Source organism: Anarrhichthys ocellatus, unplaced genomic scaffold (assembly GCF_004355925.1).
Source record: "Anarrhichthys ocellatus isolate YVR2014 unplaced genomic scaffold, GSC_Weel_1.0 scaffold25, whole genome shotgun sequence".
NCBI lineage: Eukaryota > Metazoa > Chordata > Actinopteri > Perciformes > Anarhichadidae > Anarrhichthys > Anarrhichthys ocellatus.
This window is the reverse complement of record NW_022280055.1, coordinates 782,698-808,032: the sequence shown is the minus strand read 5'-3', so window position 1 is coordinate 808,032 and position 25,335 is coordinate 782,698. Positions and strand designations below refer to the sequence as shown.

Here is a 25,335-nt window from a genome sequence, read left to right as displayed (position 1 = left end):
AGCGCTAGGATCAATGCGTGCTTTGAACAACATGTGCCTCGTAGGTTCTCCAGGATCATGTATACAACAGGGATGTGATTAGAATGTCTCAGCCAAGCCGCTGTTTGAATTGGAGACGTTTGTAACGGGCATCGCCTTAGCTGAGGATCTTCCAACACAATCAAATGAGACTCGCTCACGACACCAAATGGGAAAAAATGAATCCCGCCTGCGGTGTTTTAGTACATAAAAGAAATTTGCGATTGCATTTCACGGTCGAGTTGTTTCTACGATCTTGTGTTGAGTATTTTCCAGATGGTCTATGTTTATCTATGATTAGCGATCTATAGGCACACTCATATCCTGCGTGTTGTGACGGAGAGGTATTATAATGACCGTTCATTGTGTTTACTTTCCACCTGAGCAGATCAATAATTGAGTGGGAGACACACGAGCTCATCTGCATTACAAGGCACTATAGCAGCAATAACACGGCCTGTTTGTCACCATGCCCGCTGAATGGTCACCGGGAAAAAGCAATGGGAATAACTCTTTTTGTACGTCGTGCGGTAATAAATGTGCGCATACGGACGTTATATGGATAGTAATATACATTTGAATGCACTCCAAGGGCCCATAAACAATGATCGGTAGGAGGGGGCGGAATCCCGGAGACGCTAATGCCGTTGACTGCGGGTTTTGCCTGCCGGCGTTTTGGTTTGCAGGGTTTGTCGAAACCGTCGATGTTGCCCGAGGGCTGGGTCAGCAGTAGAGGAAGCATTTCTTTGCTCGGGAAGTACTTGTGAATGAGCAGTTTATTTCAAATGTAATGTATCAAATCAGGTATTTATCAAGAGAAGATATTTCTTTCTTATTATCATTATTTACTGTCGAGTGCCTCAGCCCGGGGCCACAGTCTCCGTCACTTTTGGTGGATTTGGGGGATGGAGTGCAATGTGAAGTTTCACAAACAACATCTGCAGCAGCGGCAACCCAGGCTACTCCTTCTGTGCCTCGTCCTCCTGCCAAGTCCTCCCACAGCCCCCTCTCGTCTGCTCGGGCCGTCGTCCCGTCTTCCTCTTCCTCGCTGTTTCTACTGTCGTTCGAATTTAAGGAGACCCATCAGTCACCTGGACTGTTGACTTGGCGCAGGCCGATCTGGTGCTGTGGATTCACTCGACTGGAACTGAGCTGGGCTGACTGCAGTGCCGAAACACAATAGGCGGTGCATTATTGATTAAGTTTGTGATCTAACCTTGGTGCTCAGCACTACCTCCCTCCTCCTCCTCCCCCTTCCCTCTACCCATGCATAATTTTTGCAGCGTAAAGGATGATTTTTTTCTTCTCTCACCACTAAATGGAAATTGTGTGAACTGTAAAGAGATTTCCAATAACTCTGGATTAGGCTTTTCAAGTTCAGCTCCCCTCTGTTTACTGAGTGTCGGATTCTAGCTGTGGGCCTCTCAAAAGGTCAGTATGGCAGACTGAGAGAAAAATGGAGAAAGTCTGTACAAGAGCGAAGAAAGATGGCCCTGTTTTAAAGAGATGCCATCAATCAGGGGGAATGTCCTTTATTTGGCATGCGTCAGTCCTGGAGGGAGAAATGCATATTCAATCTCCAACAATGAATGTCAGTCACACCGCTTTCACCAGACGCATGACAGCTGTGGTTACACACTCGGAGAATAGGAGCTGCAAGCAAGTGAGGGGGTGAAAGCCCGACAAGGGAACTGAATCAGCAACAAACTGGTACCCTGCCCAGAGGAGGATTGATGGACTTCCCCTGTGCTGTCTGGACCGATGTTTAAAATAACTGACTAACGCACATGTAACATTACATATATGCAACGATGATATCATGTCTGATGAGAGCACGGTGAGGGAGACGACAAGAGCCGTCACTCTTCAGGATGTCTCTCGACGGATCCTCCTTTTCCGGAAGGGGGGGGACAGTTTGTTGTTGGGTGATTTATTGAAACAAGGGTGCAGCTGCTCCCAGTCGTATCGAAATGTTCTGCCAGCAGCTGAAGTGCTTAGTCTCTCTCCCTTCACTCTCAGCTTTTACAAAGTCGTGTTGTGTAAACTCCTGCTCTGGCTTTACTAAGCATTAATAAGGCCTCAGCGGTGCCGGCACTGGATAGAAGGACGGACTAGAAAGGAAGCGAGTGATTTCATTTCTCTGAGAGAGACTGAGCAGTAAAAGGAGGGATGGTGTTTTGCGGGTGTGATTGCAGCGGGTCAGCGTTGGGACAGCCCGGGCACGCTGTGTATTGAGTTTTTTTTCATCTGCGGGTGGTTAATGTGATTTGAGCAACAGGTCCTGCTTAGTGGCGGGGTCCGTGGAGAGGAGCGATGTGGGGGCTGTTTTCTCCGGCTCCGTTAATAGGGGTCAAGGAAGACGGTGTGCCAGTATTTTTCTTTAATCGCATTTAGGAGACTTCATCCCCCTAGAGGTGAGGCAGGTTTGTTTTTATTTATTTTTTTTACAATGAGTCTTGTCTTTTTTTTTTATTGTCCTCTGGAGGAATGCAAAGTTAAATCCATTCAGGGCCAAGCCCCAATGACTTCACTAAAAAAGCCTCTTGTTATGAAAAGCCACAGAGGGAATGTTTGCACTGTAGCCTGTAATTGTCAGTTTCATTGCACTAACAACCGATGGTATGTCCGAGCCCGGCAAGTCGAGGCTGAATGTAGCGAAACCCTTCAAGCTGACGACGGGATTGTTTTCCTAGAACTCCAGAAGAAACCATCAAATGAAATCATTCCAAATCCCTGACAAAACTCCTTCCACATGAGAGTTCAACACGGAACTGTTCCACAGTCTGTACATTAACTACAAAAGACTTGCAAAATAGGTCACATCGAGTGGAAGGGGGCATCGGAGCAGAAGTTGATAGGCTGAGCAGACACACACACACACACACACACAAGCGCCAGACGTCGAGCCGGAGTGGAAGAGACGGAGGAGAATGGATGAGAACGGACCCCGAGCAGAAAACACAAGCTGACGGGGACGAGGAGTTCTGTCAATATGGGTTGTGTTGTGACGCATGCAGGCTGCTGCTGTGGTGGTGGGGCGGGGGAAGGAGGCGAGGCTCTTTAAAGAAAGATGGACGACGGGTGGCGAGCGTTTGTTTGGAGGTGCAAAAATTGGATCCGTGCCTAAGCATTCCCAAACCCTCGTAATGTCTTCCTAATCTACAGCCAAACTCTGCTATATCCCGGCACACCGAATTCCAACATCGTTAAATACTTTTTCATCGTTAAGTAAGGACAAGAGTATTTCCCCTTTTTTCCCCCTTTTTTTTTTTAAACAATCGTGACCCAAAGCAAAGCAATTAAATAGAAGATTCAGAGCTTAAATTTACTCAAGTCTGTTCTGGGCAGATCCCAGTGGGGTTGGGTTTTAATGTCAAGCTCTAACAAAAACATCTGCAAAGATGAGGAAGAGGAAATGGAGTGAAGAGATGGCCGGCGACCAGGAAAAAAAAAAAGCAATAGTGAGTGTGGAGCAGAGAGTTGAGAGGAGGACAGCGGTCAGGCTGGAGCGCGGCACAAAACGCCCCATCTCAACTTATCAATTATTCATTTTGTAGTCCGCTTCAACATTTATTCATGCCAGTCGACAGTCCATCGCAGGCCCAATGCATGCAGCTGTGGGCAATTTTTGACTTTTTCCATTTCATCTCGCATGCACGTCTTTTGGAGTGTGGGAGGAAGCTGGAGCACCTGGAGTGGAAGTCGAAGGGGAAGAGCAAAATGGAGACGGACGTCGATGCATAAAAGACCAGAGCTGAGAGTCGGGGACTTCTTATCTTGGGAGGTCAATTTCAATATCTGCATAGCTGTCTTCAGACGCATTACTTCAAGGAAAGAGTCATTTTATGTGCCGTGTGCGAGTATAATTAATTCAAATCTGTGACATTTCAAAAATACATAGAATGGTGCTTTATTTCAAGAGGAAGGCGTTTTGATTTGAACAAATGTTTAATCTCGTAATCAACGGCCGCCTGCAGTTTCCACACATTCTCTTTCTTCTCAGCTTTGAAGGCGGAACAGAGGGAAACATGGGTCACTTTGTCGCTGCTGACGTGGTTTTTTTTTTTTTTTTTGCAGTGCGGGGATTTAAGGTCACGGAGCTAAGGGTTGACGACAAGAGAATGAAAGTAAAGTAGCGGAGAATGATGAATCTTCAGGAGCTGTGTGTTACTGCTGTTTATAGTACTCCTTTTGTGTATTAGTCCGGACTCTCAACCCTCGGGGGACACTCTCTGAGTCTACAGCCGCCATCTTTCTTCTGATTACCACCTCCCTGGCTCCCACTTTCACTACCACACTTTTGGTGTTCTTGCTGTCTGGGCATTCTTGTGCCGTTTACTTTTTGCTCTTGCTTGTTCTTAGTCTTTCTCCTCTACTCTGCCGCTGTCTGGGTCTCCTCAGTCTTCGCTTTATCATTCCAGCCTCGAGCCTCTTAAGAGGGCACTGACTCGCAGGCGGGGTGGGGGCTTTTTTCCCCGAGCCAGGGTGTAATAGGAGTTAACCGCCGACCGTAAATTGTGTTGCAGAAGATGAGTGAGGTGGGGAGTGTTCCGGGGGTGTGGCGCACTGCTTATTGTGTGGAGACGTAACTTATGGCACACGAGACCGCCGAGTCCCCTGCTCGAGTCAATCTTAGCTTTTATTGGGAGATTGCGGCTGGAGATCAGGACAATTTCTCTAACTTGTCTTTCCTCTGGCTGTGTCCACTTACCGGTGACTTTCCTTCGTCTGTTCTCGCTGCGGTGCCAATTCTGATTTTCTCACCTTTATCTTCCGGGCCAGCCCCGTCAGTGGGACTGATCGCAAAGAGTGTTACATTTCGTCGAACAGCTGTGCGTCCACACTGCCTATTGCACTTCCTATGGGGCGGGGGGTGGTAACTGAAATCTGCTATGTTTAGTACATGTTTAATTCCATCTTTCTTTGTGGATTGCAGCCAAGTTACATAGAATTGTAATCACAATGTGAGTCTGACCACTTCCCAAGTCTTGTTTCAAAGGTCTGATTGTAATCTGAGCAAAAATCCATATTCAGTGGATCCAGGCGTGTCACATTATGCGTCAACCGCATATTCAGATGATAAAATCACACAATTTAGCACCGTGTCTCTGTAGCTGTTCTCTCTGCCTCTCCTCCTCCCTCCCTCCCTCCCCACAAAATGTATTCCTCTATTATCCCTTCTTTTTGCTCTGTCTGTTCTCTGGTGTATTTAGTCACTCATTAGGTCACTTTAAAGTAAGTGAGTGAAGGTTGGCACTCTGTATGGGGTCATCACAGGCCCATCCATCCCCCACCTCTTCAGGCCATGAAAGGTCAGCCGTCATTGGGACTCATTATGAGGAACTGAAAGTGGAACAGACAGGACGTGTGTGTCTGCGTGTGCGCGTGCGTGCACAATATAGCTCAAGGTAGTTGGACAACGCAGACCTTGAGCTTCCTGCTTTCGGTTTCTCATAATTAATGACGGTCAAGGTTCCTTGCAGCGCGCTCTCTGGCTTCTCACAGAGGATTGTGTTCCTCAACACTGCTATGCTTAAAGGAAATGATCAATATGTAATGATGCTTGGTTCCACAATTTCTCTGCAACCCTCCCAAGGTAATACCCACACGTGGACTTTTTAATGTCCTCTTCTCCAGGCACGATAAATGCAGCTGCTTGAGTGGAAGTGACTCTTGTTCTTTTCCCTTCCCTCTCAACCTCACACACACACATACACACACACACACACACACACACGTTGCAGAGCCAGTTCATCACCCTCACCGACACGGTGAATTTACAATGCTGTCCTTGACCACGTCTGAGCCCGGAGATCCACCTCTGCTCGTCAGGAGATGGATTGGGTTGGCAGGTGGGGCCCCCCACCAAGGTCAGTTTTTATTTGGACATAAAAAGTAATAGAACTGAGGAATGATTGGTGCTTTTTTTTTAAATTGTTAATCATATGTCCCTCCACCCCAATTAAATACTTGTTTGCATAAATCGCCAGCACAAACATGCCGCACCATCCCCCACCGGTCCAATGAGGTGTGTGTGTGTGTGTACGTGCGCCGCTGTGTTTGTAGTCATGGGTACCTAACTTTGTGTTACCGCGTGCTCGCACGTGTGGATGTGCGCGTGTACCCTGCTGTCAGCGAATTCTCCACAGAGATAACCTTGAAGGAGCAGCTGTGTGCTTAGCTCTGATACTGAATGCCGAGCTGCAGCCGGCTCAGTGGCCGCAACTTCTCTGAGACCTTTAGCCACTTCTGCGAGACTTAATCTCAACAGTTGCGGTGAGGTGGTGCTGCTTTCAGTGCCTTCAAGTGGAGGCCCTGCTCAGACGGTCCAGGCTCAAGGATGTGTCGCTTAGTGAATGCACCAACCCTCTTAGAAAAGTATCCCATTCTAGCACCGTCCGTTAACCCTGTCCAAAATATACAGTGACTTTAATAGTGCCCTCCTGATTTTGATATACTTTCATTGCAAAATGAACCTGTTAAGACCGGTAACTGTTGGGCCCCTACGGACACCCCCACCTACCCACCATCTGTTGCTCAGCCTGTTTGTACACTGGAGCCGCCAAGTTCCCGCAACCAGTACACCAATTCTGGGATACTACAGGAATATGCATCACGTGAGCATATTATCAACTAAATGAATAACACTATTACAATTAGATTTTGACTTAGGGTCCCACTACAAGACTTGGCATAAATGTACGCCTTTCTGAGTTGATATTGCTGAAATTTCCAAATTTTCACTTTTTTATTTATTATTACTGACAAGTTACAAATGCACATAGACTGGTATGTACAGATATTTTTAGCGTGAAATTAGGAGTTCATGATGAAAAATACTACTGAGTTAATGAGACCAAATCTCACAGTGCGACCACACCACCCCAACTGTTTGCTTTGATACCAAAGAATATATATTTATATTATTTAATTTTTCTGTTTTTTGTAAAGATTATCTTTTCCATGATGGTCTAAATGTTTTTTTGAATAATTCTTCACTCTGTCAGGTGTATAATACTGGTGAAGAAACTAAATCCATCCATTTATTTTCAATTCATCTTAATTGTTTTGCATTAAAAACAGTCACATTTGAATATATTGACTCCTACAAATATCTAAATCAGCCTTTAAAAACCCACCACGTCTAATTTGCCTCTAATTATGAGACCTCGCTTCCTTTGAAGGGCACTAAAGCCCCCGACTTCCCTTAAGAAGTTCCGAGGACATGACCTGGAGCTTTGGGGCTTTCTGCATTAAAACCCATGGCGGTTACTTTGGCCGTCTTTACTCTCCCCGCTCGCCATCTATCTGTGTTCCTCTCTTTCCCCGCACCAGGCTCTCTCTCTGCCATATGCTCTAAGTTAATGGACTCCTCCACATTAAGCTTAGAAATGTTGTGAAGTAAACAGCCGCTCATGAAATATTCACCACTCTCCTGTAGGCTGTGAGTGAGAGTGAGAGTGAGAGAGAGAGAGAGAGTGTGAGTGTGTGTGTGTCAGGTATACCCGACCGAGCCCGGTGACTCCCGCACAACCACTCACTGGCACACACACACACATGCATACAAAATGTGGGGCGCCCCGAAAAGCTAAAGGTGTCTCTGCATCTCCTCTCTGAGCCAACTGAGGAGAGAAAAGGAGCGCTGGGAGCAGGAGCACTCTGCTGCTGCATGAGTCAGACGTTCGCTGATATACATATTGATGAAAAACAAAAGGAAAAAAATCACGGCGTAACACTCAAAAGTGTAATCGGAATATTTTTGTTGCAAATGGCAGGAAACAAGGGAGCAAACATTTCAGGTTACAACCCTCGCTGAAACATTTCTGTTGTTTTGTTCACGTTGCAGCAGCTTTTTGGAGTGAATACATTTGGATTTGTTTGTAAGTGCCATCCCGTGGTTCAGGGTTTTCTGTCTTTGTTGGATCCACTGCTATGTGGTGACTTTGGTTCTGGTACTTCCCCTGTGTTCCTGACACCGGCGTGGTCTATTACTTGGGAACTGGGCTAGAGGCTGAAAGGTCGCTGGATTGAACCTCCGGGCCAGCTGAGAAAATAGCCAGAGAGGCTGCTCAGTGGCCATTTGTAGCAAACTGTGGCCGCACCGTGCAGCCATCAGGTGGAAATGAGTGTAGCTTTATGGCTATAAAGACGGCTCTTTCTCGGGAACAGCTTGCTCAGCGAACCAACCCCGGATAAATATTGGTTAAAAATTGCTGTCGGAGTTGATGTTTCTCTCGCTGCATTTCTGTACTCTAAACACCTGCAAGATGCCCCCTCTGTTGCTGGTACAGAGAATCGGACGTCTCCAATCAAACTGGTCCAATGCCAGAATACAACGTTTATTTCGAACACTCTTGACAGTATCAGCACAACAAATACAGCAGCTGTCCAATCGTCCAGATATAGAAACGGCTTTTTCTATTTCCATTTATTCCCGCTGGCATCCTTCCAATGCTACTCTGCATTTACTCCTGATCTTCCGATAACTCTCGTGTTTTTCCACCACACTGCATGCCATAACACGCAATACATCTTGCTGCATATCCCACTAAATACGCTCTCCTGCACCATCGTGGATCAGGAGCGACATATAGGTTATGTAAATATATATTGCAGCTGTCCCCGAGCTGTGGTGGTTCATGTTGGTGAAGTAGAATCCGTCCTCAGCCGAGAGCTCCGTGCATAATTCAACGGTGGACCTCGTCGCTCGGTGCTTATTGCCCCGGAGACTGGAGCGCGCTGATGGATGACCTCCACTGTGGCCCGAGTCACGTTGAAGATTAACCAGCAGGACTCAAAACGGGTCATCCGCCACTGACCCCCTCAGGCTCCCCCACATGTTGCTGCAGCACAAGGGCGTTTCGGTGACAGTCCGCCCCGCAGTGCCACATGTACCAGGCCAGCCTTTACCGGCCGAGCAGCCCCCCCCCCCCCTCGGTTTGCCGTGACAGCAAAGTGAAAGGCATTGTGGGAGAGAGACGGTGTTTTGAAATGAAAGTGTAGGTGAAGCAGTACATAGGCCCACTTCTTCCTCTTTAATGTCTCAAGTTGGAGCGCTGCTTATTCAAAAGGATCCAGTGACATATTTTGTTTTTGTCCAGAGTAGCTGGGACCTCCCAATCATATTTCCATTGTACTTGGAAGCTGAGGGAGGAGGGGCTTGGTGGAAGAAAGAGGCAGAATATGACCACTTTCTCTAAAATCCCACTGTCAGCATATCTGTCACACAGTCCAATTTAGAAATGATTGTGCCACTGTTGGCTTTTTTATTATTAAACTGGCATTATTATAATTTCCATTATTTATGCCCACTGTTCATGGCGACTCAAGGGCAAATGTGAGAAGTTTAAGAAAATGCAAAAAATCTTTAGCGCTCCTCTCGCACTCCGGTATCTCTGGTGGAATATTACACAGACAGATCTTCATCAGTGGGGGGGGGGGAAGAAAAAAACAAAACGCAGTATCATCTTCTCTTTAATCAGGCCACATTCTGCTGACACGGGACTCAATAGATATCTCCTCATTTTTCAGTTATCAAACACAGCGATCTATCAAAGAGGGGCCGTGGATGTGTGTCTCCTCTCCTTTGCCACTACATCACAGCCAAGGCTAAGCTGAAAGACGTGTGAAAAGGAAACCGTAAAAACCTTCTTCACCCATTTCCCGAAGCCATTTACTGGATTTGATAATTGCCGTAATGTGCATATAGTAAAGATGTCTTAAATCTTAAAACCTAATTAGCCAATAATCCTGCCAGTGTTTTTTACCCTCTGAAGTATAGAGTACATCTCCTAAGTAATGATTATTGGGTGCTTCCAGTATTTAATTACAAGCGGTTGATCTCGGGGTCTGTTACCTAACCTGTACACGCTGAGCTAAGCTCACACTGCTCAGAGCACACACACACACACACTTCTAAGACCTATACTCAAACATGGAGGGGAATTAGCTTTGGCTATTAATGGTGCAGACTCTGCTGGCATTTCCAATAATCACAAACGATGTGTTTTTCAATGTGGTTGATTTGATTAAGCAGATTTATTTTTTTTTTGACCTTTGAAATGTATGTTTTCTTTGTGTTTGAAGGCAATTAAAAGGGCGCTCAAGCAATTTAGTGATGCGCTTCCATAAAGTTGGGGAAGTTGAAAAACAAATTAAAAAAAGAATAGTCAACGTCAAAGCAGCTGAGTGTGAGATATCCTGACTGTTAGTCCTCCGTATGAGTGAAGCTTCTGAAAAGCAACAACCTACGATTCCCATAATGCAACTCCAAAGAATCTTATTTTTTATTAGATCACCTCTGCCTGTTAAATGCCCTCTTCCATGCCTCCAATTGTAACCCAGGTTTTCCGTCAAATATTTGAAGTCAAAAGCTTAATTGGAGACAACTGCGCCCTGATGACATCATCATCATCAGGGCCCTGATGACATCACCAGCACCTGTAAATAACAGACTTGTTTTACTGCTTTTGTTATAGTCAGGTGTGTATAGCATATCTGTTATCTGATTTGATATAATGTACAACCATTGCACCAGAGAGGTCATTAATTAATACATGACAATTAATATGACAGAAATATATTATCAGCTTGACTTTCAAGTAAAAGCCAAACTACTAGCTAGAAGTGTTACCTAACAAAAAAAACTTGCCATATCCTTTTTGGCAGCAGTTGCCTGCCTCTTCCAACAGTTTCATATTTATCAGTTTTAGTCTACTGAGCACAAACCTCATTATGGCTCCTCAAACACAGTGACAAGGGTTTTTGCAGCCTGCCTTTTAGTAAAGTCCCAGTCGTGCATTAGCTGGTGGAGTGCTACCCACTCACGGCTCGTATTTTCCATAATAAAACACAGCTCAGCACATCTTTGTGCCGCATGCATAAAGAGGAGCCCCCCTTGTGTCAGCCTGGGTTAGTCGCAACAGGAGCACCGGCAAGGAAGGGACCGTCTGCACAGATTCCACTAATCCCGCATCATTCAATAAGAAATGAAGGAGAAGTGTTTGCTACTCATTGTTTCAGGGATCTCAGCTGCTGCATCCTGGCCAGTTTGCATCAGTGAGGCATGAACAGTCTCTATGGTATTACAGCGTGGCACCATTGACGTCCTACATATCGGCGATGCTGCCACGGTAAACGGGATGAGCGGCCGCTAACCTACTTCTGTGCTGCAAGGCGAGATATTGCGACATGTCAATCAAGCGCACCCCACCACCACCCCCACCCCCACCAATCGCATAAAGTCTAAGATGCTTGGCATTATTCCAGCACGCTGTGGTACACACTGATGATAGCACACATACTCACACACACCTGCCAGTCTTCATCCCATCACATGACGACTCCCAGTTGCGTGACAGGGCTTTGTTGGGTAGTTGACAGCGAAGGTTGCTTCATAAACCCGGCACGCGTCCCTCTCGTCTCCCCCCGCTGCTTCGGGATGAAGGGAAGTGATGATCTAGGGATTTTTTTTTTGTTCCCTCTGCTCCATTGAGCTCGCCACATCACCTTGACAATGTTGCGTTCTGTCACGGAGGCCACGGGGATGGCAGCGGGCATTTGGCATCAGGAGTATAATGCTCGGGAAGAACTTTGTGGGGTTTAGCAGTGTGTGTGCGTGTGTGTGTGTGCAGGACGTTGAAAGTGGACATTCGTGTCCTGCCTCGGCAGCAATGCAGCATACTGTGGCTCGGGGATTGCACATCACTATGTAAATGCAAATTGCTGTGTCATGCCGATCAATTCTGTCGGCTGCTGAGACGGGGTTGTGTCGGGTCCAGTCTGCTGCATCTCTGTTTTATCTGTCGGTCTGTCTGCCCGCCCTGTTCTGTGCACTCTGTTTCTGTATGGCACCATATGAGGCGTGTCTCATGCTCTACGCTCTTATTTCAAGCCGACTTGCTGGCCTAGTTCTCCTATGATTTTAGTTTGCTTCTGTTCGACACGCACGCACAAAAACATTGTGCAATAAGCTCAACTAACTCCCATTTCTTTTCTTCTTTTATACAGGACACACCTCCAGTAAAATAATTCTGTGGGACTGGAAGGAAACGTCAGGACGGTGTGGGAGAACCTGGTCGACACGGAGCTGGGTGGAGGGGAGGAGACACCAACAGAGCCATCAAAACACAGACATCTGAGCATGCTAGCCATGCTTTAGCACACGCAGGAAAGGCTGGTTGATCGCTGGAGACACACCCGCCGCCTTTTTCTCACACACTTCTGTGCCACAAAAAAAAAAAACACATCTCTCCCCATCTGTCATTTTACTGCACAGCATCCCTGTAAAGATGCCAAAGCCAAGGTTGGCGCTGTGGCACTTGTGGTGACGGGGCACAGAGTGTGTGTGCGCACATCCGGCAGGCAGGCCGTCGGGTCGGTGGGTGTACAGGCACTCCGAGAGGCATCTTTGGGGTGGGCGAGGTTGCACCATGCGGCCCTGGGCGGGGTCATGGCGATGGATTACCCTGGTGCTGTTGGCCTGGGGCACGCTCCTCTTCTACATCGGCGGTCACTTGGTGAGGGACAGCGAGCACCCTGAGCGGTCCAGTCGGGAGCTCTCCAAGATCCTGGCCAAGCTGGAGCGGCTCAAGCAGCAGAATGAAGACCTGCGGCGCATGGCCGAATCGCTCAGGTAACAACAAGCTCTGAGAAAAGAAATGTTCCTTTGCTGTGTGTTTAGCTGTTAGCTCTGTTAGCCAAACAGGACGCAGGACTCCCACCGGCTGCTAACAGCAAACTAGTTCTCCTCCCACCGACACACGAAGACTCGCTCTGTTGTAGTCAGTGCTACGATAGTTATACATACAGTGGGTACGGAAAGTATTCAGACCCCTTTAAATTTTTCACTCTGTTTCATTGCAGCCATTTGCTAAAATCAAAAAAGTTCATTTTATTTCTCATTAATGTACACTCAGCACCCCATCTTGACAGAAAAAAAACAGAAATGTAGAAATTTTTGCAAATTTATTAAAAAAGAAAAACTGAAATATCACATGGTCATAAGTATTCAGACCCTTTGCTCAGTATTGAGTAGAAGCACCCTTTTGAGCTAGTACAGCCATGAGTCTTCTTGGGAATGATGCAACAAGTTTTTCACACCTGGATTTGGGGATCCTCTGCCATTCTTCCTTGCAGATCCTCTCCAGTTCCGTCAGGTTGGATGGTGAACGTTGGTGGACAGCCATTTTCAGGTCTCTCCAGAGATGCTCAATTGGGTTTAGGTCAGGGCTCTGGCTGGGCCAGTCAAGAATGGTCACAGAGTTGTTCCGAAGCCACTCCTTTGTTATTTTAGCTGTGTGCTTAGGGTCATTGTCTTGTTGGAAGGTGAACCTTCGGCCCAGTCTGAGGTCCAGAGCACTCTGGAAGAGGTTTTCTTCCAGGATATCTCTGTACTTGGCCGCATTCATCTTTCCTTCAATTGCAACCAGTCGTCCTGTCCCTGCAGCTGAAAAACACCCCCATAGCATGATGCTGCCACCACCATGTTTCACTGTTGGGATTGTATTGGGCAGGTGATGAGCAGTGCCTGGTTTTCTCCACACATACCGCTTAGAATTAACGCCAAAAAATTCAACCTTGGTCTCATCAGACCAGAGAATCTTATTTCTCATAGTCTGGGAGTCCTTCATGTGTTTTTTGGCAAACTCTATGCGGGCTTTCATATGTCTTGCACTGAGGAGAGGCTTCCGTCGGGCCACTCTGCCATAAAGCCCCGACTGGTGGAGGGCTGCAGTGATAGTTGACTTTGTGGAACTTTCTCCCATCTCCCTACTGCATCTCTGGAGCTCAGCCACAGTGATCTTTGGGTTCTTCTTTACCTCTCTCACCAAGGCTCTTCTTCCACGATTGCTCAGTTTGGCTGGACGGCCAGGTCTAGGAAGAGTTCTGGTCGTCCCAAACTTCTTCCATTTAAGGATTATGGAGGCCACTGTGCTCTTAGGAACCTTGAGTGCTGCAGAAATTCTTTTGTAACATTGGCCAGATCTGTGCCTTGCCACAATTCTGTCTCTGAGCTCCTTGGGCAGTTCCTTCGACCTCATGATTCTCATTTGCTCTGACATGCACTGTGAGCTGTAAGGTCTTATATAGACAGGTGTGTGCCTTTCCTAATCAAGTCCAATCAGTTTAATTAAACACAGCTGGACTCCAATGAAGGAGTAGAACCATCTAAAGGAGGATCAGAAGAAATGGACAGCATGTGAGTTAAATATGAGTGTCACAGCAAAGGGTCTGAATACTTATGACCATGTGATATTTCAGTTTTTCTTTTTTAATAAATTTGCAAAAATTTCTACATTTCTGTTTTTTTCTGTCAAGATGGGGTGCTGAGTGTACATTAATGAGAAATAAAATGAACTTTTTTGATTTTAGCAAATGGCTGCAATGAAACAAAGAGTGAAAAATTTAAAGGGGTCTGAATACTTTCCGTACCCGCTGTACATGCAATTATCTTCATGTAATCATGTAACTGGTCAGCAGTCAATGATGGTATAAAACAGTCAATGAAATATGTTTTCAAAAAGTGTGAGTCACTGCAACATTGAGCATACAGTTATAGATGAGCACAAACAAATATGATGCTGATGTTCCAGCACACAGACAGACAGAGAGATGCACACATGGATGCACATGCTCACACGACCGACTACTTAATTTCTAATACTTAATCTGGTGGTTATAATAATAACAATGCCCAGGCAGCATGAAACCAAAGTGGGTTCATCAGCAACTATTGACTCGGTAGGTACAGATATAATGCGTGTGTGGTAAAAAATAAAACATATAGTACCTGCATGCTGATGGAGTTCAGAAACCCGGATACTGTTCAAATCCTGAATACAAGGATATGAATGAGCAGGTTTATCCTTCCAGTGTAAACATCAGATCTCAACTATGATCCATACAAAGTTGACACAAAAGTCGGGACATTAATGTTCACGTAAGCCAGTCAATGTTGCATCACATTTTGAGTGCTTTGGTAAAATGCGCATCGGCTCCCAGGATTTTGTCATCACTAAATCTGTGGATCTGAGATTTTGTGCAAAAGCACAGTGCATGTAACTCATTCTTTTTGCTTCGCTGGTCAGCACATTTTTGTTTTTTAAATTAAAAAAACAAACAATTGCATTGCATCATCCCCTTATGTTTTTTTTGCAAAGTCCAGCTATTAAGTCCAGCCTCTAGGTCCGTCATAGTCTAATCAGACCGACATGACAAATCCCAGAATGAGGCATTCTGATACTTGTTTCTTTAGTTTTTGTGAAAATCTCATCAGCATGTGATTGAATCAGCATCTTGTGCCGCATACAGTTGAACAAACATTGCTCCAAATTTTCATCAAAAGCTGATCAGTTGTGCCGGATATGCAGAGTGCGACAGACAGCAGATGGATAGACTGTCACACACCTCACCAGATCTCATTGAGTTATTTTGGCAGACAATACATTAACCACACAGCATCGTTCACACATTCGAGCTACGCGTAATAGAGAGACAGATGGTTCTGCTCTTATCTCCGCATGCTGACAGTGTTTCTGTTTTGCACACAAACACCGGGTCTCTACGACTGAGTGTGCACGCACGTGCGAGGGAACGCGCCGTCCTGTCCCCGGGTATTTGCCATATTAACGGGGAACTCGAGCTTCAGATGTTGCCATTGCTGCTCTTCTGTGATATTCCGATTCACTTTGATGCAGGGCCCTCATCGGCACACACGCAAACATAAAAACACACACACACACACACGTTGCTTTCAGACAGCTGGTCCCTGATTAAATCCCTTGCTTTTGTAATTATTTAAAATTGGCTCACAAACAAAGGTGGAATTCATGGCATAAAAAAAACAAGTGCAGTTTTCAGTCGACCAGTGTCCAGATGGGTCCCCGGCACACTGCACGCTTGTTATTAAGTCCGGTTGATCTTGGGCCGAGGCCTCCACAGTTGTTTACTGGCGCAGCGCTACAGTGCCTTCTCAAGGCCCTCTAAGCTCCGGCTTCAGCTAAGTATCTGGCACAGCAAGCCAAAAGAAGGCTACTGGCTTGCTGAGGTTAAGCTTCATGAGCTATCGGCAGAGACAGCTTGGTTTGTCCTCTGTTCAATTTTGTGTCATTCTGCACGTGTGTGTTTGTGCGTGTGTGTGCGCGGTGGTCAGTTACAGGCCCAGGAGAGTACTGCACTACCCTGTATTGTCTCGTATCCTTATATTAGAGCCCTAATAGACACAAAGAGGCTGTTACTGAGCTGCCCATCATTCCTGCCACAGCCCCTCCCTTCCTCAGTTCATTGCCACCTCCTCCTCATTCCACTACCAAACTGCTGACAGTGGCATGGCACCGAGCCAGACTCCAGCCTGCAGGTTGTCACAGACTGACTGTCCACGTAACAACTCACTAGCTCGCTGATCGACTAGCTTCCACGCATGCCTAACCCCGACTCCCTGACTTGCAGATTTGGGCCGGGAACAAGAACCTCTGAAGGTTTGCACAAAGAGGCAGAAAGCAGTTCTTTGCAAGCATCCCGCTGGCATTAGACGGTAAAAGGTTTCATCCAAAGCACGTCACCTTCACATTACTGCATTCATTCTTTTTACGAGTGGCCTCCGAGAGATTCCATCCCATAAAACTGACGTTATTACACCTTTTGTGTTGAGTTGTTGTGCAGCAGAAACCCACTGCATTGAGAATGATTTATAGTTCAGTGTAGGATTTAACTTGGTTAGCGTCATCACACCACGGCAGCACTAGATGGATGTGTAATGCGTTATTGGGCAGTGTTTTGCATTCATCATATACCTGAAGGGATCTTGTTTACATCTTCTCATTCACTTTGTGATAGAGAGCGATAGTCATGCTGGAGCAGTTTGCATGAGATATGGATTTTCTTTATCACAATATGCACATTTCTTTGTAGCATCACTGAGAGGATGAAGATGCTTAGTTATTCAACCTGCTAAACCGATTCGTCGCACACTACTGATCATGGTTTATCTACCAACTCGCCATCGTTTTTTACACTGGAGATGTCATGTGAAATCAATCAATCAGTCAATCACCGCTCAGATTCAAATTAGTATCACCTGGCTGGCCTACAGATTCAGTCCAGTGATTTGGTTATTCAGGCCATTCCTGAGCGATTTGAGTGACAGGCAGCGTGCCAGCCCACCAATCACCCAGCAGCATTAATGAGAGGTGAGCACGAGGTCGAGTCGCTCCGTCTGTCTGGCTCCACCCTCTATGCAGCTGTCAGTCACCTCGGGCACGGAGCCATGACTCCTGCGTAGACAATGACACGCACCGGGCCTGATGGTGTGACATCGGAGGGAGCGAAGGGTGAGAGCGACAGCTGGGCTGAGCGATGAGGACCTGATCGATCCCCCAGGCATGCCAACAGAGGGACGGCGGGAGGGAAGGGACGAGGAGGCGGAGAGGAAGGGAAGCATGATGGATGGCGTGAGGACTGCACGAAGTAAAGAGCAGCACGTAGGAAATGGAAAATGCGGACTGAGAGGATGAGAAGAGTTGTGGACGCTGCAGTCGTACCTTTTGCATATGTCTGTCTCATTTGGGTCCCTATCTTTCAAATAAAATAATAATGCAATATTAAGCTGTAAAAACAGATGTTTGGTGCGGTCCACCCATGTTCAAGGAGACACTGCAAGGACTCATTTCTCCGGTAATGGTTCTGTCCCAGTCCGGCCACACCCAACAAATGCGGCGGCGGCGGCTCCCAGACCTCAACTCCCAATCGACCGGGCCGTCGCTCAGGCCCAGCGAGGGAAGCTCTACTACCGCACACACTAGCCCCATTGTGGGAGCTGTCTGTGGTGAGGACATCTCTGTCAAATATGGGCTCGAATGGAGCTGGATCGCTCCGAGGGCGCACCGAGGCGTTGAAGCAGGCGATGCAAGAATGCACCGAACAGAATCGGTTTACTTGGAATCACACTGCGGACATAACAGGAAGACGGCAAAGGAAGGCGACGTCGAAGCAAGATTAACTGATTCGACACCATGAAGAAATATTTGCACAAACACAAGATACACTGTAGTACATGTACAGCGCACTGCTGTACAGTCATGCGCTATATATGGGGATAGCACTGCTCATGCCTCTTTAAACAGAACTTTAGCAGAGGTAGTGGGGTTTCATTGTAATGACCAGATGTTCCGCCCATGTGTAGTGTTGCCTTTTCTCACTGACGCATTCCCGTGGTTTATTAGCTTGACTTATTGGAGACAAGGGGTTCGGTTTAACACAGTTGAGTTGACGGCAAAGGCCGGAACATGTCAGTTCCTTTTGTGAAGCATTACTGTATAAAGTAGCTGCAGAGTGAGGGAACATTAAATCAAATGTTCCTATTAATATTAAGGCAAATTGCGTTCATGTAGCCTGCTTTCATCTGCGCCTCCCAGAATACTTTTACATCTCCATCCATATGTATGGCTTCCCAGGTCAGCACATAGGTTTTCTTTTGAAGTCGGGCAGATTCTATTAAATCTAACCAGAGGAATATGTCTGCTTCCACACGGGCCTCCACCGTTCAAACCGCTCCGCCCGGCTCTGATCACCCTGTGAACTCCACAGTTAACGGATGAGGCGGCAGAGAGCCAATGGAGCGACAGCCGGGGCACCGTTTCAGAGGAAACCGGCTTGCGTGCTGAACCTCCCCTGCTTTCTGACTCAGTGCTTCGTTCCAGCGGGGCTCATCATAGCTTCTCTTTTACTCCACAGTATTCCCCCCCCCCCCACCTTTCCTCCCTGCCTCCCCCGAGTCAGAGTTTTTCTCATCTGTTACGTCTCCTGTATCATTTGATTAAGACGCTGTTGAATCCAGCTGTCTTTTCGAGTCTTCGCTTCAGGTCCTCTAGAGATACTGTCAAGGATCGTTTGTGTATTTGTGAACGGTATTTGCCTCCTTCCTGTGTGTGGGTGTGTGTGTGTGTGTGTGTGTCTGTCTGTTGCTTTTTGATTCCACTGAGTGTTTGGATATATTTTATATTTACATATTTCGGTTGGGGATGCTTGTGGTTTGTCTCCACCAGCATTGTGTCTAAGCAGTTTGTGTCTCTTTGGAGCATGTTAGCTAACCTCTGCATCACGTCTCCACTCATTAGCCTGTGCCTGTGTGGCCTATTTCTTCTGCCTCGTTCAAGAAGATATCGTGTTGCTTCATGTTACAGTTTTAGCCTCACTTAAAACCCAAGGGAAATTATGTCACTTAGGAAATAGTCCTACTTCTTCCACAATGCCGTCACGAGCAGGCTCGGGTGTGGCCTTTGGGATATAAGGTTGATTATTGTTCGGATTGAGCCGTGAGAATAGACGGTAGAGTTGACACTTCAAGGGGAAATGCACCTGGGTCTCATTTCAAGAGATCTGTGTCAGGCAGCTGCAATGGGCATTCACAGATTTCACAGAGGAAGGAAGTGTGAATGTTTCAGACAAATATTTATGTACCCACGATGCAAAAGTATGGGAAGGTTTATCTTTGTCCATCCCACAGTTACATAATCATTTTTCATATTTTCTATGGCTTTAAAGCACAATGCTCGGTGAGTGCTCAGTTAAGTTGGAGGCCAGGGCTTCTAAGGGAGCGAGGCTTGAACAGCGTGGGGGAGGGGGAGGGGGGGGGTGTGCAGCAAGAAGGGCTGCTGCAACTTAAAAAGTCTCATCTTTATGCCCGCCAGCGACTGATGTTCCTCACTCATGGAGCAAATTGAGTTTGCATGCCTTGATGACTCATTAACATGGCCTTTGCAGCATTTCGCCGATGCCCCTGTGCATTCAAACATATTCCATCTTTAATAGTTTTATGCGGAGGAATTTATTTGGTATAATGTCAGTGGTAGCTCTTTTTTTTTTTTCTCTCTCTCTCTGCTGATTTGAAGTCTGTGTTTTATATCGGAGTGCTCATTTGTGGTTCCATTACATGCGTGCAGTAGTTATTCATTGTTCATCGACACAGAGCTGAGAAAATGTGTTTTTATCAATGTGAAATATTAAAGGGACTGAAAATAATTGTTCCATTACATTACAACGGGCATTGTTGGAGTCATTAAGCAAAGTCGAGGGAGAATAGTGTTTTTTTGTTGGAGTTTTTTTTTTTTAAATCAAAGTCACAAAGAAATGTCATTTAACTGCCACTTGTCTCCGTAGTTCGCCATTCATTACAGAACAGTAATTGGATGGTGAAACCGGGTATCATTATTGGATGTATGGTTTAGAAGTAGATATGCTGGACCTTTTACAAACATGAAAAATGATTCTGTACTTTGTAGATAGTGTTAAGCTTCAAATAAATAAACTGGGACCGGGCTCCAAGAGGCTCCACTCTGGTGTCTTAGCAAATCAAGTAGAACTTTCACTGCTGTACACATTAAGAGATGACTGCAACTTTTAAATCCAAAAATACAGCAGATATCAGACTAAGCGGTCTGGTTTGGGATGATAAACATTCTCGGTGCCTCTCCAAACTCCTCATTAGTGACGATTTAAACTAGGTGTTGTAGATGTAATATGAAGCAGAATCCTGCTTCATATTACAATTTGTGGACATATTTTATTTAGAGACTGTTTTTTGTTGATGTTGGAAGCGGAATTTCATAATATTAGCACAACATCCAACATGTTTTTTCACAGATTCAAAATCCTGAGCAAAGACTAGAGAGCATCTCGCTATGGAATCACACCCGCTAAACTGGCCGAGGGTGTAAAGTGGACAGTGGCCCCTTGCCCTCTTCCCACCTTCCCTACTTCCTTACTTCCACGCCCATCTTTGAACTCTGCCTTCACTTGTATCGCAACGGCACAACTGTAGTTTTGTTTGTTTGTCTTGCACGGTTGTGACGCAAACAAATACCAGCCATGTGATCACATGTAATAACATGTTCTACAAGTGATCCGGTAGTTTTACATGAAGTTGGTGCTGAACCAGTTGCTTAAACAGTCAATGTCAGCAATTTTAAATCATTATTTAATTGTTTAAAGTAGTATTTAGCAAAATGAAAGTAAGTAAAGTGAAAGTAAATGCATGTAAACATGCCAAACAGCTGGATTTTTCTATTTTACTAAATAAGCACGTTTGGCTTTAGAAACATGATTTGTCATTATTTTCTTCACTTTATTAAGTAATCAAAAAGAGATCGATGGCTTCTATAATAATGAAATTGATTATTACTTTGCACCTCTGCATTGAGTATTTCTGCCGAGTCAGACCATTTTGCGCTCTCTTCCTTTCGCATGCTCACATCCTCTCCGTGTGTCTCTCTCTCCCCCAGGATACCAGACGGACAGGCAGAAGCCGGGTCCCTCGCTGCAGGGAGACTGCGCTCCCTGGAAGACCAGCTCACCAGAGCCAAACAGAAGATCCACAGCTTCCAGAAACTCACTGGCGACGGTAAGCAGGACGGGGCCATGGAAAAGGTTGCAGGGGAGTATTTGGCACAGAGCTTGGAAATATGAACGGATTGATTTCGGAGGTAGGGGGGGGGGGGTTGACTATATACGCTATAAACCAGTCAACGGCTCTTGTGAGCTTTTGCCTGCAGCGGGAAACTCAGTCTAGTCCGTTGTTAAACCCCTGCTGTGGCTCAGCAGCGATGATGGCAGAGTCGGGCGGGCAGGGTTATGTGTGTATTTGCCAATCTAAGCAGTATTCAGACGGGCAGGAAAACTTGTCAGGTGAGCGGGGAAATGTGTGAATGAAGTGCGAGCAGTGTGAATGCCCCGATGGAAGAATGGAGGAGAGAAAAGAGACGGACGGACGGAGAGAAAATAAAGAAGGACGTGTGAGCGAGGAGGGCAGCGCAGGGTCAGCCTTTCAATCTTGCCGCAGGGGAAGAAAAAGCTAAAAATACCCTCCAGCTTTTTTTTCCACCCGGGGAGGGAGGGAGTGAGGAGAGGAGAGATAGGAAGGTAAAAAAAGAGCTTTTTCCTCTCCGCCACCACCTCCTCCTCCTCCTCCTGCTCGAGGCTGTCCTTCCCTTTCCTAGATTTTATTTGTTTGTTTCTCTCCGCAGAAACCAGAGCAGTCAGCTGGGTTATCCATGTAGGCTACTCCACATCGTTTGGCTCGGGTGGGGCATAGAGCTTCTTCCTGTTGTTAGAACGGTGTGAGAACAGACATGAGAGAGAGCCACGAGACAAAAACAGTGATCAAGAGCTCCATATTGAGGTCAAAGCAGCACCCAGGGACAACCAATAATAGAGGAACATTTTCCAAAACCTTACTTTATACCATTAGCCTATTTCGATTTATATAATCCAGTGCTCAAACATTCTTAAAGACCTCTTGGCATCCTTTAAACCTTTTTCCCCCCAAGCTGTGTTCCCATGGAGCTGCTTTGAAGTAATCAATTGATTGTTTAAGATCATACCTGTGCATCAAATGTCAGCCGGCTGAGTGTCTTTGGTTATGTGTGTTGTTGTGAGCCGGGTCTCTCTTACCCCCCCCCCCCACCTGCAGGTCCTGGGCCCACTCAGGAGGAGCTGCGTAGGAGGGTGGAGAACGGCGTTAAGGAGTTCTGGTACTTCGTTCGCAGCGAGGTGAAGAAATTGGCCAACGCCGAGATCAGCGAAAGGCTGAAGTATGCAGACACACTCCTGCAGGACCTGGGCCACCAGGAGAGGTGAGCATGTAGCATGCTTGACAGTGGAAATGTGAAAATGGGTCACAAGGATTTGAAGAAAAGTATGAAATTTGTGGCAAAGCTGAAATCAGTAAAACAAATAAGCATGTGGTCATTTTAAACTCAAAATTGCTAATAGATGTTGGTGTGATTGTGTGTTTGCCTTCTCTGTGTGGTGTTTCTCCAACTTAACACACTCTCAGTAAGTAGTGGGACAATCATTCCTGAAGGATGTATTTCAAATTGATAAATATAAACATTTTGAGAGCCGTGTGGAGGCAACAGATACCCTCTGAATTCCATATTCAGCAAGTTAAGAAACTTCTAAAGCAAAAATTCTAAGCAATCTCTGTTTCTACCTTTTCAAATTCAGATTTCTTTTGTTTTTTAATCTTAAAGACTAGACGAGCATAATCATCAACAGATTTATTGATGATGAATATAGTCATTAGCCGAAGTCCTCAGTGGACAGATTGTTGGTGCTCAATGGTCGTCTGTATAAGAAACGGCTCAGAATCCTGATCAGTGTTTTTAATCTGTCTCTCTGTGGACGTTGATTACAGACTCCCATGCTACTGTTTACCAGCTCTGCCCACTGACGATGTCAAACGTTGACACGTTTGACAGGTGACCTTGAAAGCAGCAGTGGCGGCGGCGGGGCAAAGGCCATCGATGCGTTGTGTCTGTCATCTGGATGGCTCACACACTGCTGAACGAAGAAAGGCCCGATCACTGAGCCAAGTGGTTCATTGTAATCCTGCTGAAGTGGCTTAAAGGGCCCATTGTCTTAGCGTTTGCTGCCTAAGCAGCTTTCCAAAGACTGGATCCTCACTCCGTACACATAGGCATGCATGTGTACACACACATATACAGTCACAGAACTTTCACATGCATTCACTCTACTCTATCTAAGCCCCCCCAGCTTTCTCTGTATCTACTGCAGGCAAAGGCCAGGAGGGCCAGCACAGATCGGGGCAGAGGTGGAAAGAGCAATGAAATGTTTGACTCGTATAAATGCATCGCTCCCTCGTTTGAATTCTTGCTCAGGGAGGGTGTAAGGTCCTTCGCTGCGAACATTTCCCCAAGTGAAATAAAAAATGTTAGCAACTTAGCGGCCATCCCAATAAAACCAATCACCGCGTTGTGGTGAGCTTTCCGTTCCACAAAGCTTTATCGGCAGCTGAAAGGAGACTGTGTGAAAGTTCACAGAGATCTGACGGAAAGTTCAGATGTCTGTAACAGGAAACGAACGCTTCTGCATCTACGAAAGAGTGCACCGCAATAACACAATTATTGTTTTCGACTGAAATAATTAGACGATCTTGATCTACTTTAGATTTAAGTCTATTTATTGTTTTCATTATTGATTCGTAATCCGATTTATTTTTCTGATGAATCATTTTGTCTCTAAAATGTCAGTACATCAAGTGACGGTTTCAAACATTCTAACATATAGTTTTAATCGACCAACTGTCTATAACTATGTTGAGATACTCAGTTTACTATCGTAGAAGATGAGGATCATGAGATCGTGACAATATTCACATTTGAGAAGCTGGAAGCAGTGGGTTTCTCTGCTATTTTTACTTATAAATAACTTTAACAACTAATCAATAATCCAAATTGTCACAGATTAGTTTTCTTTTTATCAATGAATCGACAATCATTGCAGTTCTAATATACTTGTAAAGCAAGAATCAATCAATTTTAGACAGAACAGCGACTACTGTGTAGATACATGTTTTTGACCATTTGGTATTAATAAATTGCATTTCACAGTATATCCGGGAAACACATGCAGTGTGTGTCCTGAACTTATCACTGTGTTTTTAGAAGAAGAAAACAATCTCACTAGAGATCCACAATTATAACTGAACTGAAAAATGAACAAGAGTAACTAAAACATAGTTGTAGTAATCCTTATACTTAAAAGAAAACTAATATTAAGAAGATTCATGCCCAAAATTATTATTATTATAAAACAGTGAAACAATACAGTCTACGGTCAGGTTGGGTAAACTCATTTTCCTGTTTATTTCCCACCAAATGGCTGCCATCATGTCATCGAACAGCACGCTATAGGCCAGGGAAAGCATCGGCCTTCTCTTTCCTCCTGTTCCCCCATCCTCTGTCTTACTTGAAACCTTGTACATGCTCTCACCTTGTAAATGCTCTCCCATCGGTGCAGCATCGGTACTCTGTAAAGCTGTGCTCTGCTGCCAAGCCCCGCGGCTGCAGCCTCAGCGTCTGCAGTCTGAGCCAATCAGGAGCCCTGGGGAAGCCCACAAGCTTCACACACTGGATGCCCAAGACCACACACACACACATATTTGAAAGCACACACACTCCCCGATACACATGGACATCAGGGCTATGTGGTGTCTTGGCTGCCAAATTCCCCGTTTTATGTTGATTCCTTCTTGTTAGGTTTTGTGGCCAGCCAGGTTAGTTTTTACCGCCCGCAGAGCGCCAATGATTGCTCCCCCGTGTGCTTCTGGAGGAGCATTTGACATCCGTGCACACATTGTGGTTCCAGCTTCAAAATGGGACAATGAGTAATGATACCGTCTTATTGTAGAGAAAGGCACTATTCACCCCGCCGCACTGTTGAAATGGGACATGTTGCGTTTATCTGCTTTGTGTATGTGTGTGTGTGTGTGTGTGTGTGTGTGTGTGTGTGTGTGTGTGT

The 25,335-nt window shown here is 45.8% G+C and overlaps 1 protein-coding gene across 1 annotated transcript in view; it reads left to right on the top strand.

The window, feature by feature from the left end:
• fut8b (fucosyltransferase 8b (alpha (1,6) fucosyltransferase)) overlaps positions 1-25,335 on the top strand; it is an 86,306-nt gene that overhangs the window by 39,318 nt on the left and 21,653 nt on the right. The window contains exons 3-5 of the mRNA XM_031861625.1: positions 12,028-12,652; positions 21,297-21,415; positions 22,484-22,646. Of these exons, the coding sequence (XP_031717485.1) occupies positions 12,450-12,652; positions 21,297-21,415; positions 22,484-22,646 (485 nt within the window). The 5' untranslated portion in view covers positions 12,028-12,449. The remainder of the gene's footprint in view (positions 1-12,027; positions 12,653-21,296; positions 21,416-22,483; positions 22,647-25,335) is intronic.